General features: G+C 36.5%; 1 protein-coding gene across 2 annotated transcripts; it reads right to left on the bottom strand.

The window, feature by feature from the left end:
• Positions 9,680–14,890, bottom strand: LOC18780347 (zinc finger CCCH domain-containing protein 55). Of its 2 annotated transcripts, none has more exons than XM_020562695.1 (8): positions 13,610–14,890; positions 13,232–13,408; positions 11,553–11,732; positions 11,372–11,469; positions 10,854–11,111; positions 10,606–10,762; positions 10,228–10,419; positions 9,680–10,125 (listed from the first exon to the last, which is right to left on the bottom strand). In XM_020562695.1, the coding sequence occupies exons 1-7, from the start codon at positions 14,605–14,607 to the stop codon at positions 10,248–10,250; spliced, it is 2,040 nt and encodes a 679-aa protein (XP_020418284.1). In that variant the 5' UTR covers positions 14,608–14,890; the 3' UTR covers positions 9,680–10,125; positions 10,228–10,247. The 2 variants fall into 2 exon arrangements, with proteins under 2 accessions (XP_020418284.1, XP_007211365.1); XM_007211303.2 differs by having other exon boundaries at positions 10,228–10,416.

The following is a 15,899-nucleotide window of genomic DNA, read 5'->3' as shown; positions in this document are numbered from 1 at the left end:
GTTTCCATCTTCATTATGTTCTTGTGAAAATTAGTCTAGTTTCAAGAGTGCAACATGTGTATTGTCCAAAAGCCACTATATTGTTTTCCCTTTAAGTAAAAATAAGTTGTGTTGCCCTTTGATTTAGTGCATTTTGATGTGTAGGGTCTTGCTAAGAATTATTCGAATAGATTTCGTTGGTTTGTTACATTTATTGATGATTGCACTTGGTCAACTTGGGTTTTCAAGAATTTTGTGCCATGGTGTCTACTCAATTTCAAACTAGGGTCAAAGTTTTAAGAATTGATAATGGAAGAGAATATGTGAATAATACATTGGCTTGTTTCTTCCATGATCAAGGTTTTATTCATCAAACGACAACTCCATTTACACCCCAACAAAATGGTGTGTCCGAATGGTAGAATCATCAATTGCTTGAAGTTTCCCACTCCCTACTGTTGGATATGTCAGTTCCTAATTACCTTTGGGGGCATGTTGTTTTAGCTGCGGAATATTTGATTATCGTATTGCCAGAAGGATTCTAAACTTTCAAACTCCTCTTGAAGTGTTACAAGAATGTGTCTCCCTAGTTTCTGTATCCACGCTCCCTCCTTAGATGTTTGGGTGTGTGGCGTATGTCCATGTTTACCCTCATCAATAGAGTAAGCTTGATCCTTGTACTCTATGGTGCGTGTTTATTAGCTATTCTACTACTCAAAAAAGGCTACAAGTGCTACCATTCTCCAACTCAGAAAGTGCATATTACCTTGGATGTGATGTTCCATGAAGATGTTTCGTATTTTGTTCAATCTTCCCCTACCTCTCCACTTCAGGGGAAGGAAGAGTGAAATGAAAAGTCATCAAGCAAAAGAGAGTTTTGAAATGTAGAATGAATTGTAACTTTTCCATCTCCGTCTCTGTCTGAACCGACTCGATCAGTGACGTCTGGAGCCAATGGAAGCTCTTTGTCTAGAGCGACCTGTCACCAATAAGGGGTAGACTAGTCAGTTACAGATGAACCGAGTGATGATGGTGAAATTGTGGATTGTTGTGATGATGTAACTGATGGCGACACTATAACCACTATGCCTTGCCATTGTCTCAATCAATTCGTGCCAGTGATACAAGTGAGGTAAATTCTAATGTTATGCCTATATCTACTTATCAGTTTCCTCCACAAAGTACTCGTGGAAAACCTAAAATGCAATATTCACCTAATATACATGCCAAAATGAAATGTCCCATTAATAATTATGTGTCAAGTCATCATTTATCCCAAGTTATATGAATCATATTTATCTAGTGTATGTATTCCAACTAAGTTGCAAGATGTCCTATCGAACCCTAAGTGGGTCGATGCCATGAATGTTGAAATGGAAGCCTTGGAAAAAAAACGAAACAAAACACCAAGTTAATGGCTCTATTGATCGTTATAAGGCCAAATTTGTAGCGAAGGGTTATACTCAGACGTATGGAGTGGACTATCAAAAGACTTTTGCTCCTGTAGTAAAGAATAATATTGTTCGTGTACGTTTGTCTCTTGTTGCTAATATAGAGTGGCCTCTATTACAGTTTGATGTTAAAAATGCATTCCTTCATGGCGATCTCAAGAAGGAGGTGTACATGGATCTTCCTATGGGTACTCATGTGGCTTCCTAAAAGGGTGTTGTGTGAAAACTAAGAACATCCTTGTACCATTTGAAGCAATCTTTGAGATTGTGGTTTGTTAGGTTTACCTCATCAATGAGGAAGTTTCGTTACTCACAGAGATAGAGTGTCTTCAGAAGTATCTAGCTTCTGAGTTTGAGATGAAATAATTAGGTGAGCTGAAATACTTCATTGGGATCGAAGATGCTAGACCTAAACATGGTACTTTTCTATCTCAAAGGAAGTATATTCTGGATTTGCTGGCAGAAACAACTATGTTAGATTGTAAACCAATTGATACTCCTATTGGACAAAATCATAGGTTGGGGTTTATCCTGATCAGGTTTCTACTAATAAGGAGCGTTATGAGTGCATTGTAGTGAGGTTAATTTATTTGGTACATACACATCCTTATATAGCTTATGCAATGAGTGTGGTAAGTTAGTTTATGCACTCTCCGAGTGACGATGATATGGATGTTGTTGTACGTATTCTAAGGTACTTGAAAGTGGCTCCTGGTAAAGGCTTAGTGTTCTCCAAGCATGGTCATGTAGATGTAAAGTGGTATACACATGCTTATTGGACTGGCTCGATTACGGACCACCATTCTACTTCTAGGTACTTTGCTTTTGTTAGCGGTAACCTTGTTGCTTGGAGGAGTAAGAAACAAAAAGTGGAGGCTAGGTTGAGTGCGGAAGCTAAAATTCATGGTATGTCACATAGGGTATGAGTTGCTTTGGTTGAGAAATTTTGTTGGGAGATTTTGGGTTCAAATTCGAAATAGGCATGAGTTTCCATTGTGATAATAAGACTGCCATTTAAATTGCTCATAATCTGGTGCAACATGATAGTATGAAGCATGTTGAGATTGATCAACATTTTAGTAAAGAAAAACTGGATGTCGGGGTTATCACTTTTCCATTCATGACATCTGAAGGGTTAGCCACTAATTCAGCTTCCTACACCGCAATACACCAAAAGAGTTAGTCACTAATTCAGCTTCCTACAATCGCTTATGTAGATTAGATCTACATAGTACTTTATGGATATAGGACCCAACAAAAATTAAAGCAACTTGGAGTGTCATAATCTCTCTCATTTAAATGCATGACGTCCTCATTGGAGCCCACAAGCAGTTCATTAGCAACTTTTTATCAAGAACCATGTAGTGGACTCTAGATCAACTTTCATGACCAATGGAAGCGCTCACTATAGGGGCGTTAGAATTTAAAAGGACTACTCACTAATGATGCTCCTTGTAATCACTTATATAATAACCTCACATCGACACAATAGTTTACCAATATGGGACTCAACACATTCACAATCCAGGGTGCAAAAAAAACTTAGTGTTATTGTATACTTTTGGGTGTATTGAGGATTCTCTATTGAGATTGGAGATCAGATTAGAGGAGTAAGGGATTGCCTAAGAGTGATTGGAAGAGGCAATTGTCTTTTCAATTTGTAACTTCTTGACATTAATAAATCATAGCCGTCATAGCCACTTGATGTAGCTTAGTTGGTGAACCACATTAGTTCTTGTCTTGGGATTGTCTTTGGTTTTTTTGGATCTATTGTATGATATGATGGTATGAATTTGGTCTGAAGCTTCTAACATCAAGACCTAGCCAGAGTAAAAATTGTATCATTGATGCATTCAAGTGTGTCTGATCCAATACAAGCCTAGTTTTGAATACTTGGTGAAACTAATTTGAATTTGTTACTTCCAATTCACCAGAGCCTGACAATTCTTTGTGTTGGAAATTGTTAGAAATATGCCTTATAAGCCAATACAAAAATGAAAAACTTCTAAGGACATAACACTACATAATTAATAGGGCATGAAAGTGACTTTAGGAAACTTATACATAGGCAATAAAGTGACAAGTTTGTAGATTACGATACATATGGAAAGCAATCTAAAGATGTTAGATTCATGAGACCTTTCCATTATGATATATCACATCCTAAAATGTTTCTAGTCATACGATCACCAATTGGGAAAATGGTGACCAGTAAAGACTGGTATGTACTATATGTCTTCTCGATCGAGAGGATGATTCGTCCCAAGTCATCCGTGTAGAGACACTAAGATAAGTGAGTAGGTGCTCAATAGAGATAAAGTTCATTGAATGCGATCGACTAAGAATTCTTGTATGGTAGTTTTACTCACAAGTGTCAAACAAGTAATTCTAAGTTGTGATCATGCAAATTAGTCCTCAAACTTGAGACATCACAGTTGTCTTGTGGACAAGTGGTTTATCTTTGAGTTCATTATACGGCCATATTGAGAGATATGGCTTAAAGGTAATCGTCGGGATATCTGATAAGCTCACAGAGACATGTGAATGTACAATATGAAATCTCCACTCTGAGTAAAAAGAGAGAGTATTCTAAAGATATGATTCATTGAATCTTGGGCCAAAGTATTGGATAGGATTGCAATAGCAAAGTTTGCAATCTCCTTCAAGTGAATCGTATAACCTAGAAATTTCACACTGGTGATTTAATACAAGTTAACGGTATCCCGATAATGTGACATAAAGTATTGTCATATAGAATGAGCGGATTGCATTGCAATTACAACTGACTAGGTTCTCCAATGAATTCTATTCAGCTTGGGTAGTTATTACATATTGCTAGGTGCCACTCATGGCTTGTGGAAGCCTTGTAAGGTCTAATAATAATTAGCCTTCACTAATAGGGAGAATTAAATGATGGGATTCAATTCATTCTCTATTTAGAAGAAATTGGACTTATCCACTGCCTTGCTAATTAGAACCTATAAGATCGCAAACCATAATGGAATGGATTAAGAAATAGAATAGAGAAATAGATTTTACGCCTTGGTCAAAGTCAAAGGTCAATAGTTGACCGTACACTTGACATGGTCAACAAGAATTGACCGGGATCAATACTTGTAAGACAATTTAATGACATAATTACTTAAGTAATTAAGTAATTAAACTAATTTGAATAGTTTATTTTAAACAATTAAAGTTATTGAACTTAGTTGGGTCCTACATGACTTAAAGAATTAAGAATTGAACCACAGGAATTTAGACATATGTGACACATTGAGGGATAAATGTGTTGGACCAAAAAAAAACCCAAAATTAGGCCTACCAAAGGGAGGGTGCGGAGATGTGTCACAATATGGATCTATAAATTAGATGTCATAGCACCATTTCATTTAGGGTTTTCAAGTTGGAAAATTGGAAGAGAAGATACATCAAACCTTTTTCTCTCAAGTCGCCCTTGGCCTTCGGAGAGCAAGAGCTAGCACCCTTGTACTCTCCCAAGTTCTCTATCTCTCATCTCCATCCATCCTTGGTGAAGAGCTTTGGTGAGTTGCACACTATTTTACCTATTGGAGAGCCATAGTGGATAAGCAAGAAAGGAGAGATCAAGCACTCTACTTGAACACCTTCTTAGGGTTCATAATTCTCTCCAAGGGTAACTACATCTCTAGTCCCTCTCTTTAAAGTAGTTCTAAAGAGTCTATGGTGCAACATTTTATAAGCTTAGAAAATTTTGGGTTCAATATGAATTTCTAAGTTTCTATTTTGCTTCCTCTTCTTTGTATTTAGTAGAAATGCATGTTAATTATCCTATTTGTGTATTTCAGAAATGCCTAGAAATAGTTTTGCCTTCATAAATATGCCCTAAAACTCAATCATTAGATGAATGTTTTATGGATATTTCGTTTAATTAACTATCCAAGTTTAAACATAAGGGAATTACGTCAATTCAAATAAAAGTCTCATTAATAATTATTTACCTAAATGACAAGTCCATGGTTTATGAGATGAGGAAAGTGATCTAAAGAAGTTAGATCCAGTAGACCTTTTTCACTTAAACTCATACCCTAAAAGAACAGCATGCACTATATATGCTCAATTGTGAGGATGACTGGTCTCAAGCCTTTCGTGTAGATGGCACTGAGATAAGTGTATGGGTGTTTGCTGCAGAGTGACTCTACTGAACGCAATCAATCAAGAAATCTTTTATGAAAATTTTACTTACATGTCAAATAAGCATAAGGATGCTCATCCTTGCCTCTTTAGGGTTTTTCTTTGCAAGGTTGGGAATAAAAGAAAATCAAACTCTCTCTAATCTAAAGCAAGGGAAGGTCGGCTACCAAAGAGATGATTTACTAGCATCTAGTCCTCCTTGTGGGTTCATCATCTTCACCAAAGCATAACCTTGGTGTGGAGATTTTGGAGGTTACAACCATCGTCATAACTTGGAGAGCTCAAGCAAAGGTGGAGGGAGTAGGGAAATCAAAATTGGCGAAGGACTTGGATAGGTTTTAAAGCACACTCCTAGGGTGAGTTTTCTCTACAGTCAAACTTGTTTATCTCTTCGATCCTTTTCTAAATTAAAATTGTACGTTAAACAATTAAAGAAGATATTACTAACAATACCACTAACACTAAGGGCTTGTTTGGTACGTCGGACTGTACTGACTAATTTCCGTCGGATAGTATTAATCTGTTCCGGAGAGTACTGACTATTTATCCATAATATTATAAGGCGTTTGGTGCTGTTCCGGATAAATAATCTGACTAAGTTATACTGTGTTTGGTGATGTTTCGGATAACATCAGATCAGACTATTTATAAATAAATAAATAAATAAAATCTTTGATAATTTTAATGGAAATTGAGATTCAAATGACAGAAAATTTTTTTTGGTAAGATTCATATGACAAGATTTGTTTTTCAATTGTTTTTGCCAAGATTTTTTTTCATATAACCCATTATCATAATTGTAGTATCTCATAAAAATTACAACATACTCGCATACGTTAAAAAAAACAGTACCAAACAATGTATAATTCAAAGTGATCTCATATTAAGGTGCTAAGAGAAAAAGAGAAAGTTGTTCATAAACCAAACTACATCAAAGAGTGAATCACAACTCTCTCGCCCCAAGTAAGAGAAGAACAAATGCTTTTCTCATAGCACCATCCAATGTCAGGAATGTTTTTTTCATCACTTGCTTTCTCCAAAATTAGCCGTAGTGCCTTAATTTGGTCATTAATAGACAAGTCCATCTTTGCTTTTCTAATAGCAATTGACAAAGAAAAAAAAATGGTTCCTAGAATTCAGGTTCATACAATTTTAATTTTGTAATTTTGCTCTCCTAGTCATCATGTATGTATGTATTCAACTAAACTACTAACACTAGCACAGTTTTTTGTTTTTGGACGAAAATTGGCAATACTCTGTTTAATACCAACAATCTAAATATTCCCACAACGTCGAATCACTATATCACATACAAAGAAAACATTCAATTAAAAAAAATGCCAAAAAAAAAAAATTCATAACCTAATTTCCACAAAAAAAATTGAAATATATAAAAGCATATTGGAGAGAGTATGAAAAAGAGAGAGAGTGAGAGATGGATACCTGGAGAAGAGTGAAGAAAATAACTTGTGGAGAAGATAATAGAGAACAACCCTAGGGAGAAGACGATGAAAAGAGCGTCTGATTTTTTTTTCGTAGAACGCGTGTTCTTTTTCTCTAGCCGTATAATTAAGCGTGTATTATCTAAACCGGGGTGTGTGGGTTGTATTAGTTAGTCAGGTAAGGAGAGTATTAAAAGCCCAACCCGTATAAAATAGTCGGGTAATTAAATAATACAAGTTGACACCAAACGCCTGACATAGACTATTTACTCATATCCAGAGTTTAATACGGTGTACCAAACGAGCCCTAATAGTCTAAAATATAATATAACTAATTCAGTTTCACCATAAAAATTACTGATATAAATGCTAAAGCCCATTCCATTTGTGCTATAAAAATTGCATTCTAATTTTATTAATAAAATTAAATGGCTCGTGTTAGGAGAAGAAAAGAAAGGGGATGACACAAGTAGTGTTTCATTCCACATTAAAAAATTTACATGCAAAAATTAGATTGTAGATTTATTATCAAGAGTTTTATTTGATGAGCAAAATAGTAAACCATAAGCATTTTTCTAATTTTCAATAGCATTTCACTACTATTAAATCTAACAAATCATCAATATTCAATAACTTTCTTGTTTCACCATTCATGATTCATGAATCAATTAGGAAAATAGCAAATGAAAAACAAATTACACGAAACATGAGTATTGAAAAGTAATGGTACCTGATTTTGGGGGCTTAGGGCATGCGGAGAAATTGCAAAACTAAAATGAACTTAGGGCTTAAGTGATAGCATGTCGTTCTGGATTTGGGTTTAGATTTTGTTTGTAAGATTGAGTTTAGATTGTTTAATTTTATTACACTGTTGAAAATTGGGGACGAAAACGTTTGTCGTCGTAAGGTCAGTTCCTCATAGGCCCTCTTCTGATGGGGCTTGTACGAGAATTACGGTTTTCGCCCTGCCCCCTCCTCGTATGCTCCGCTTGATAAATAAAAGCATTAAAAATACATCTTATATTATTTACATTTATAGTTATCTTATTAGTCAACTTTTCTAATATGATGGCATTGGGATAATTGAGTTTAGGGAAATGTTAGGGAGACCATATTTATAGATCACCTTAACCACTTATCTAATAGAGGTCGGACCCATTGTATTGGCTTGCGTTACCTCTATTAGAGAGGTGGTTTACAAAGTGGTCTAATAATGTGCTCCTTTTTTTTTTCTTTTTTAATTTTATTTTTTAAGAACTCTTCCTATTGAAAAGAGCGATAGCATACTAAACTCACACACACTACACGGATGCTATAACTCAAATCCAGAACCTTACCTAAGAGAATAAATACTTCAAACCACTACACTAGTAGATCCCTAAAACAGTGATGGTGGTTATAACTTATAATAGTGGTGGTCATTATGTTGAAAGTGCGGTGGTCATGGTAAGGGAAAAGTGGTCCTAGGAAAGGTAGTGATGGTGTTGATGGTAGTAATTTTTTTTCCTCAAAATTGATTGTCCTGAAATAATTATTTATAAGGCCCATTTAATTGGAATTTAAATAAAGAATTTATGACTACCAAATCCCAAATTCTTTTGGACATAGAATTTAAAAAAAAAAAAAAATGAGGTTTTTATTTTTTTTATTTTTAAATACAAGCAATTAATAGAGGGAGATTTACACAAATATTCTTTTGGTGCCTTGAGTTTCAAACTTCTGCCCAAAATCTGTCATTTCAAAACTTATGAATTGTGTCTAATTTCAAATTATTCAAACAAACCATAATTGAAATTTCGGCCTTTTATTAGATTGGAAAACTGACAAGCATTAGCGAAAAGTGTAAACGCACAAAGACATTTAGTTCCCATTCTGTTTTAATCTACCATCTCATTTAATGTGGAGAATTTTCCGTTCCAAGAGTTAACAGTATAAATTCATCCACCAGTTCCAGTTGTTGAAAAGCCACTTTGCTGCTTTTTTTTTTTATAAATACTCTAAATTAATCTAACATACGAAGCGAGGAACTCAAAAGCAAGGAGGCTGGCTCACTGGCCAGCTGCCCTAATAAAAGTGAACATTAGCAACAAAAGTTAGGCACAGGGATAGACAAAAGGTACCAACCACAATCATCACTACTAAAACCACCCCACAACCACGGCCACCGACTCTATCACCACCACCTCATGGTTACCCATTTGAGCAGATGGTTACTCAAATGGGTACCCATTGGGCATCCATATAGCATAACATAATTTAAACCGAGCCCGAGAGAGCATGACGGCTCCAGCTTCCAAAAATATAAAGATTTCAGAAACAAACATTTCAATAAAGTGAAAGTGAAAGTGAAAGTGAAAGGAGTGTGATAGAGCCTTATAAACCATTTATAGAAATGTCAGCACCCATGTGACGACTTGGTTGTTGCCCCACATGTGGATTTAGCAGAAAAAGAAAACTACAGTACATTACGAAAGCCACCTAAAAGAAAACTTTGATCAAAGGTTACATGAAATCCCCTTTCTACCCCTATATTCGGTGATCATGTGATACTGCAACATCAGACAGGAACAATCATGACCAAACAAAACAAAAGACACCAAGGGAAGCCATGGCTTTTTTCCCCATCCGTATCATACATGCTATAATGATATAATTATTTGTATACTTGTGAAAAGTCTACTTTCAACTGCTGTCCAAGTATATGTACAAAAAGCATCAAATACTCTAATGCAAAACTTAAACACTAGCAAAAATTCACATCAGATGGAAAATACGATAGTAGAGAAAGAAAAGTGGTGTATATGACAGTGTAGATAGAAGTTACAATCCTTGTTCTGGTCTAGCCTGTGTGGCGGTCAGCACACCTACAGAGAGGGTACAAAGTAGCAAAAGCGATAAATCCTACTCTCGTAATTTCATTTCGTTTCTCCTTACGTATGAAATATGTAGTATCGGTTAGCAGTATGTATTGATGACGGTGAGACCTTGTTGCGATCTTCTCTATGGATCTACTCTTTGATGTAGGTATAATTCAGCTATACATCTAGAGGATTTTTCTTCCTTGTATATGCTTCTCTACTCTCCTGCACAGGAACATAACCCAACATAATAAAAAGTTTGTTTGATTGCATGACTACAATCCCTAGCAAGGTCATCTACCGAGAACAAAATGAATTAGCTATTACCCTAGCAAAATCAATCAGCATTAATGAGAAGCCATGCAGCTGGCAGAATTGACTGATGATGATGATTTGTTTTCAGCAGTTATGATGGTATCATTAAGATCTGACACAGCGGTTGACAAGTCAGAGAGATGATCCCCAGCTGAATTTGAGGGAGCAGCAAAAAGGCAATCAGGAAGGACCTGCTCTACACTGCTATCATGACAACCACAAAAGAAGGAAAAATAATATCTTTATTATTAGAAAATGCAAAAGGACCTGATGACAATGGAAGCTCAAACTAGAAGAATCCAGAAAAACAAAAGCACCACTATAGATAAAATCATATAATGTTGTTTGCTAGTGTCAACTTTCTCTTGATATGAAAGTTAAGCTCCATACCTTTTCTGAAGATCAGGAGTTTCCAAGTAGGAGCCTTGCTCCTTGTTTTTGCCATTGCCATTATTGTGAATGAAAGCAAAATTATCTTCCTTCTGAAGGTGCTGCTCAGCAACAGCAGCAGTCACAGAAATTGAGGCAGCTGGAATATCACCGTGGCCTGCAACATGCATATTCAGCAGTCAGCGACCCAACGCTTCATCTTAAAGTTTAAATACATATATTAGAACGGTTGTTGTCAATCAGACAACCTTCTGAAACTTCTTGTTTAATGCTATCAAACGGAATGACATTTTGATTGATCTGCACATGAGACTGAGGACTTAAGGGAACATGAGCACCAACAGACAGACTGCGCTGGTGATGGGGTAAGCGGTCATTCTTCCAGTCTGGGAGCTGCAGACTCATGACTCTTCTCCCTTGGAGTTCAATGGCTTGCTGTAATTCAGCCTGCTCCTCCAATTTTCTTCTCAATAGCATCTCCTGTGTACTATAGAACATTCTTCCCCCTAGTAGAAAACAAATTCAAGTAATAAAAAATCAATGAGAAATGTGATGCTGCGTTCAATAAAAACAAGAACAATAATATGTATAAATGCTCATACATATACATGTGTGTCCCTGTGCATGTGTGTAGAGAGTGAGTGAGAGTTTTTTTCTTTTTTAATTGTTAGCCAAATGAGAAGCCATCTTAAAATTCATTTAACCTTATTCTCTTTCAAATAAAGTATATGTCACGAAGAAAAGTATCCACTCTTGTTTCACTAACCAAGTTGGAGATCATAGGGATCTCTAGAATCAAGACCACTAGGGCTCAAAGATTGTGAAAATTCTCCCCTCTCTAGATGCTGTTGTTGCTGTTGCCTCCTGTAGACAATCAGCAGTTAAAGCATCAGTGCAAGGTGAAGAAAGCATACGATTAGATTGTAAGAGAGCAATGATATACATACTTATCCAGGACTTTTCCCTTCTCCTTGTAGGGCTTGACAAGCACACGGGAATCACATATAAAATGAGGATTTCCTTTGGACAATATGAGCCTCACAGTTTCTGGGTAGACAAATGTAACAAAACCAAACATTCTTTTCTGCTGGTATGGAATCCTTACATCTTGAACTGGCCCGTACTTGCTTCAAAAGTACAAAAAGGAACTATTTAATAGAAATTCCAAATTCTGAACCTTTAAACAATATAACAAGAATGACATTATGATCTCTTCCCTTGTAATAATACAAAGAACTCCTTTGGTTTGTAACAGTAAACCCTACATAATATTCAAACCACATTTGGCCATCCATTCTTAAAATCAAGTGTTTATGAGTTCACTCAAGATTCAAATATTGTATCACAAGAACTCAAAAATTGTTTTCCTATTATTGTCATATTCACACCGTGACATCCTGTAGGACGTCTCCAATAATCATGCATTGGTGAATTACAAGGTCGTGCAGTTCTGTTATTTCAATTTTCAAGCTTAATCTGTATCTAATTTCTAGAAAAGAAAAAAAAATCATCAATGACTAAATCGTATCATGGCATACCAAGCAAAAATATTTAGGTGTGTTATGTGACAGATTCAAACAATGATGTTTTGCTAGTGTAAAAAAAATAAAAGGTGAGAGTCATGGAAACTCTTCCGGGTGAGTACTAGATCAGATATATCTTTTGATGTCAAATGATGGATGACGATACACTTGTATTCACAGCAGAGGACCAATTGAATCCTTTAGTAACAGTACACAGTAGTATATATGCTGGAAGTCAGCAATAACTGTGTTCCAATAAGTTGATCGTTGTTGTGGATAATTAATGAAATCAATCATATCTTTAATAAAGATAAGAGAAACAACCAAACAGCTTTTACAAGTTTAAAATGGCCTTGAGCAAATATATCACAGACATTCTGCAAATGGCTATCAAAGACACTCAAGATCTTCAGTGTCACGTTGGAGCAGGTGAAGGGTTCAACACAAAGACTTAGCATTAGCCATCAAAGCCTGTTTAATGTGCCCTTTGCATGATATGGTACACTGTTTAATGAACTTCTGAAATTTAAAATTTATTTGTTGGACACACAGATAAGTGATATCACAAGGTGATGCAAACATTTTCTACTATCAGGTGTAACTTTAAGCAAAAGCACAACCCTGGCTTCTGAATATCCTGTACTTGAAATGCAAGGTACCACTCACCTAGAAAACCAAACCGTGTATATCAAGGCCAGGGTTACAAATGAAAAAACAAGCGAACTAACGTCAAGGTCTTGAAACGCCACAACCTCTATCCAAGACTTGACCATAAACGATTGATGATGCTTTGGAGGCCTTCAAGGCAATGAAAACCTTGAACAACTTCTTAACTTTATCATTCTGGAAAACGTTCAAACATAAAGGACTGATGCCACTAAGGCTAGAAACACTCTAAAACCTTGGCATGGTAAGGATTGCTGTTACTGAGTAATTGGTTGTCATGAAAGCTGACCAAAGTGCTAAGGCATGATTATCATAAATATAAATAAAAAAACTATTCTACCAATAATCCGAGTAGCTACTCAACTCATACTGAAGGTTGACTGAAGACTTGGTCCTAATAACAAATAATAAGGAAATAATATGATGTATAATTTTACCAGAAGTATTCTGAAACATCTTCATCTTTAAAAGTGCTCTCAGCTGGGAATGTCAAGTAGATCTGTCTTGAAGCCGAGCTCGCCTTTTCAACTGAAGACATTGCCAAAAGGTCGTTTCTATCAGGTCGACATCGCCCAAACTTGTAAAATTCTTCCCCCATCATCATCGCTGCCACTCTACAATGCAACAGAATGCCACCAGGAAAAAAAAATTTGAACCCGAAAAGAGAAAAAATCAATAACCAACACAAACCACACTTAATGACAAAGAAAATAATCTATAAAGAGCAAAATGGGTTGTCTCCAACAGACTCAAAATCAAAAACCACACCCAAATAAAAGCAACAGCAGACAGAAAAATGGACCACTCCAATATACCTCTGAGGGTCATTTTGCTGTTGCAAAAGGAAATTCATGTACTTGCTGTAAGGAGTAGGTGACCCTCCACCCATGAACTGAGAAGCAGCAGCTAATCTCTGTTGCTGGGCAGCCTTCAACCTCATCATCTCCTCGTGCTGCTCGAAACTGTCTAGATTACTCGGAGACCCCACAATGGCACCAGAACCGTCCAAGGAATCAGCAAAACCGCCATGCACAAACTTGCAATTGCTTCCGTTCTTGCAAAACCCTCTGGCAAAGTAAAGGCATGGCTTGAACCCCCCTCCCAAAGCAGCATCTTCGGACCCGAGACACGCATCGCTAGCCGAAAAGCTCCTTCGGTGGAAATGGGCATCACCATTGTTGACAGAATGAGCCCAATCAGGAACCCCATGACCCAATTCGAGCCGAGGATCGATGAAATCCTCGGGCCTCGACGAGGACGAAGACTCATTGAGAAATGAGAGGTACTCATTCAGTTGGTGCTCGTCAATGAGGTCGCCGCCAGGCCAAACATCACCCCCACCATCCTTGCTGTAGCGGGGTGAATGTACTGGAAGTGAAACTGACCCGGCTCGGATATTGTCGTAAGAGAGTAAAGGGCTTGACTTTGGGCTAATGGAGTTGTTTGGGAACCCAGAAAGTGGCCAGGCATTTGAGGAGGTAGAAGATGGGTTTTTCCCAAAATCAAAACCGTTCGGGATTCTAGGGGAAGACTGTGAAAATGGGTTGGCGTTAGTTGGTCTGGCTATGGGATTTAGCGGTGAAGGAGAGGAAGGTGTGGAAGATGTAGTCGAAGTGCTCGAGCAAAGGCCCAACTGGATTTTAGCCCTCACAATCAGCGAGTGCAAAAGGGTCTCCGGACCATAAGCCAAGCGAATCAAATCTTTCTCGGCAAGATCTTGTATGAGAAGATAACCCATGATTTTGATGGCATTTTCTGGGTCTAAGGCCTTGATCTTAGTGAAGAGTATGTTTGTAACTTCATAGGAACCCATGAGGGGTTTTCTTGGGTCTGCCTCTCTCTTTCAGAGAGAGAAAAACAACAGAGTGAGAGAAAAATGGTTTTTGGGGCTAAAACAACTCAGTTGTTGGACTCAGTACATCACTACTACTCACTCAGTAGGGTTTCAAGTGTAAACAAGCGGGTTTTGCTCAGTAGAGAGTTGGAAAGTCTCTCTCTCCTTCTGTCTCTCTCCTCTCTCTCTTTGGAATCTATCTTTTGAGGGAGACTGGGGAGTGGTAGATTTCAGATCTACTTGAAAGGTTAATTGTCAACAGCACCCCGCTTGATTGTGTGTGTGTGGCTAAATATATATAATTAATTATATATAAATGTGTGATTACAGTCATAACACTCATCATAACCCTACTTCCAACATTGTCCCACGCACCCTCTTTTTTTAATAACTATTTCAAGAATAAAAAGTATTTTTAAAAAGCATCCAACTTTTATCCCAAAATTCAAATTTTGAATTATAAAATCTGTTCCATTTCAGTCAAAGAAAATTGGGTGCTGCAAATTGATAAGTTCTAGGCCAGTTTGGATGGGAATTAAATATTCATTTTCTTTGGTGGGAGGGAATTAAGTATTTTTTATTTTGTGGATATGAATCATATAATTATATATATAGTTCTCTTTAACTCCCTCTTGTTGAGCATCTCTAGTCAAAATTATTTCGTTTGAATTTATAAATTACTAACCCAAATTTTTTTATATATAAACTTTTTTTTTAGGAAGTTATATAAATTCTTGTTTTCAACATTGTGTTGAATATTTGATCAAAAACATTGTGATGAATAGTTAGTTAAACACAACTTTCATGCAATCATTTTCAATGACTTTTGTTATTTACCATATTGATGGTGTCAACATCTAAAATTATTAGCAAGAGACTGTAAATTTTTTGTGAAATGTTTGTGTCAATGAGATATAAAATGGAAGTTCAATTTTTAGTTACCACATTGTAAAATATTTTCATATGCATTAAAGAATAGAGCTTCACTTAGATTTCAAGCTCATGAAAAGGACTAGAGTTGGAGTGTCCATAAGAAAAGACCGTTCAAATGTCTGAGACTGATCACAACAAGAGTTAAATGGCCAAGTGGGTTTAAACGTGGAACTATTTATCCTTTATTACATTAAAAATAATAGTCATGTCACATTTATATATCACATTGTATATCACCCTTTTAATAAAGATGGACCTCATTGTACTGGTGAGCTAAATCTATTAAAGACGTAGTATGCAAATGTGTATTGGTAGGCTCCACCTATTTTGTATCCCTT

This window comes from Prunus persica, chromosome G4, assembly GCF_000346465.2.
Source record: "Prunus persica cultivar Lovell chromosome G4, Prunus_persica_NCBIv2, whole genome shotgun sequence".
Lineage (NCBI taxonomy): Eukaryota > Viridiplantae > Streptophyta > Magnoliopsida > Rosales > Rosaceae > Prunus > Prunus persica.
Note: the sequence above shows the minus strand (reverse complement) of the source record. Positions and strands in the feature narration are given on the sequence as shown.

Bases quoted from the DNA above. Each gene is read 5' to 3' on its own strand.
- LOC18780347 (XM_020562695.1), bottom strand. From the start codon at position 14,607: ATGGGTTCCTATGAAGTTACAAACATACTCTTCACTAAGATCAAGGCC. The intron at 10,763-10,853 runs GTTGTCTGATTG...TGCATGTTGCAG, and splicing joins TAAACAAGAAGTTTCAGAAG to GCCACGGTGATATTCCAGCT. The intron at 10,420-10,605 runs GTATGGAGCTTA...TTGTCATGATAG, and splicing joins ACTCCTGATCTTCAGAAAAG to CAGTGTAGAGCAGGTCCTTC.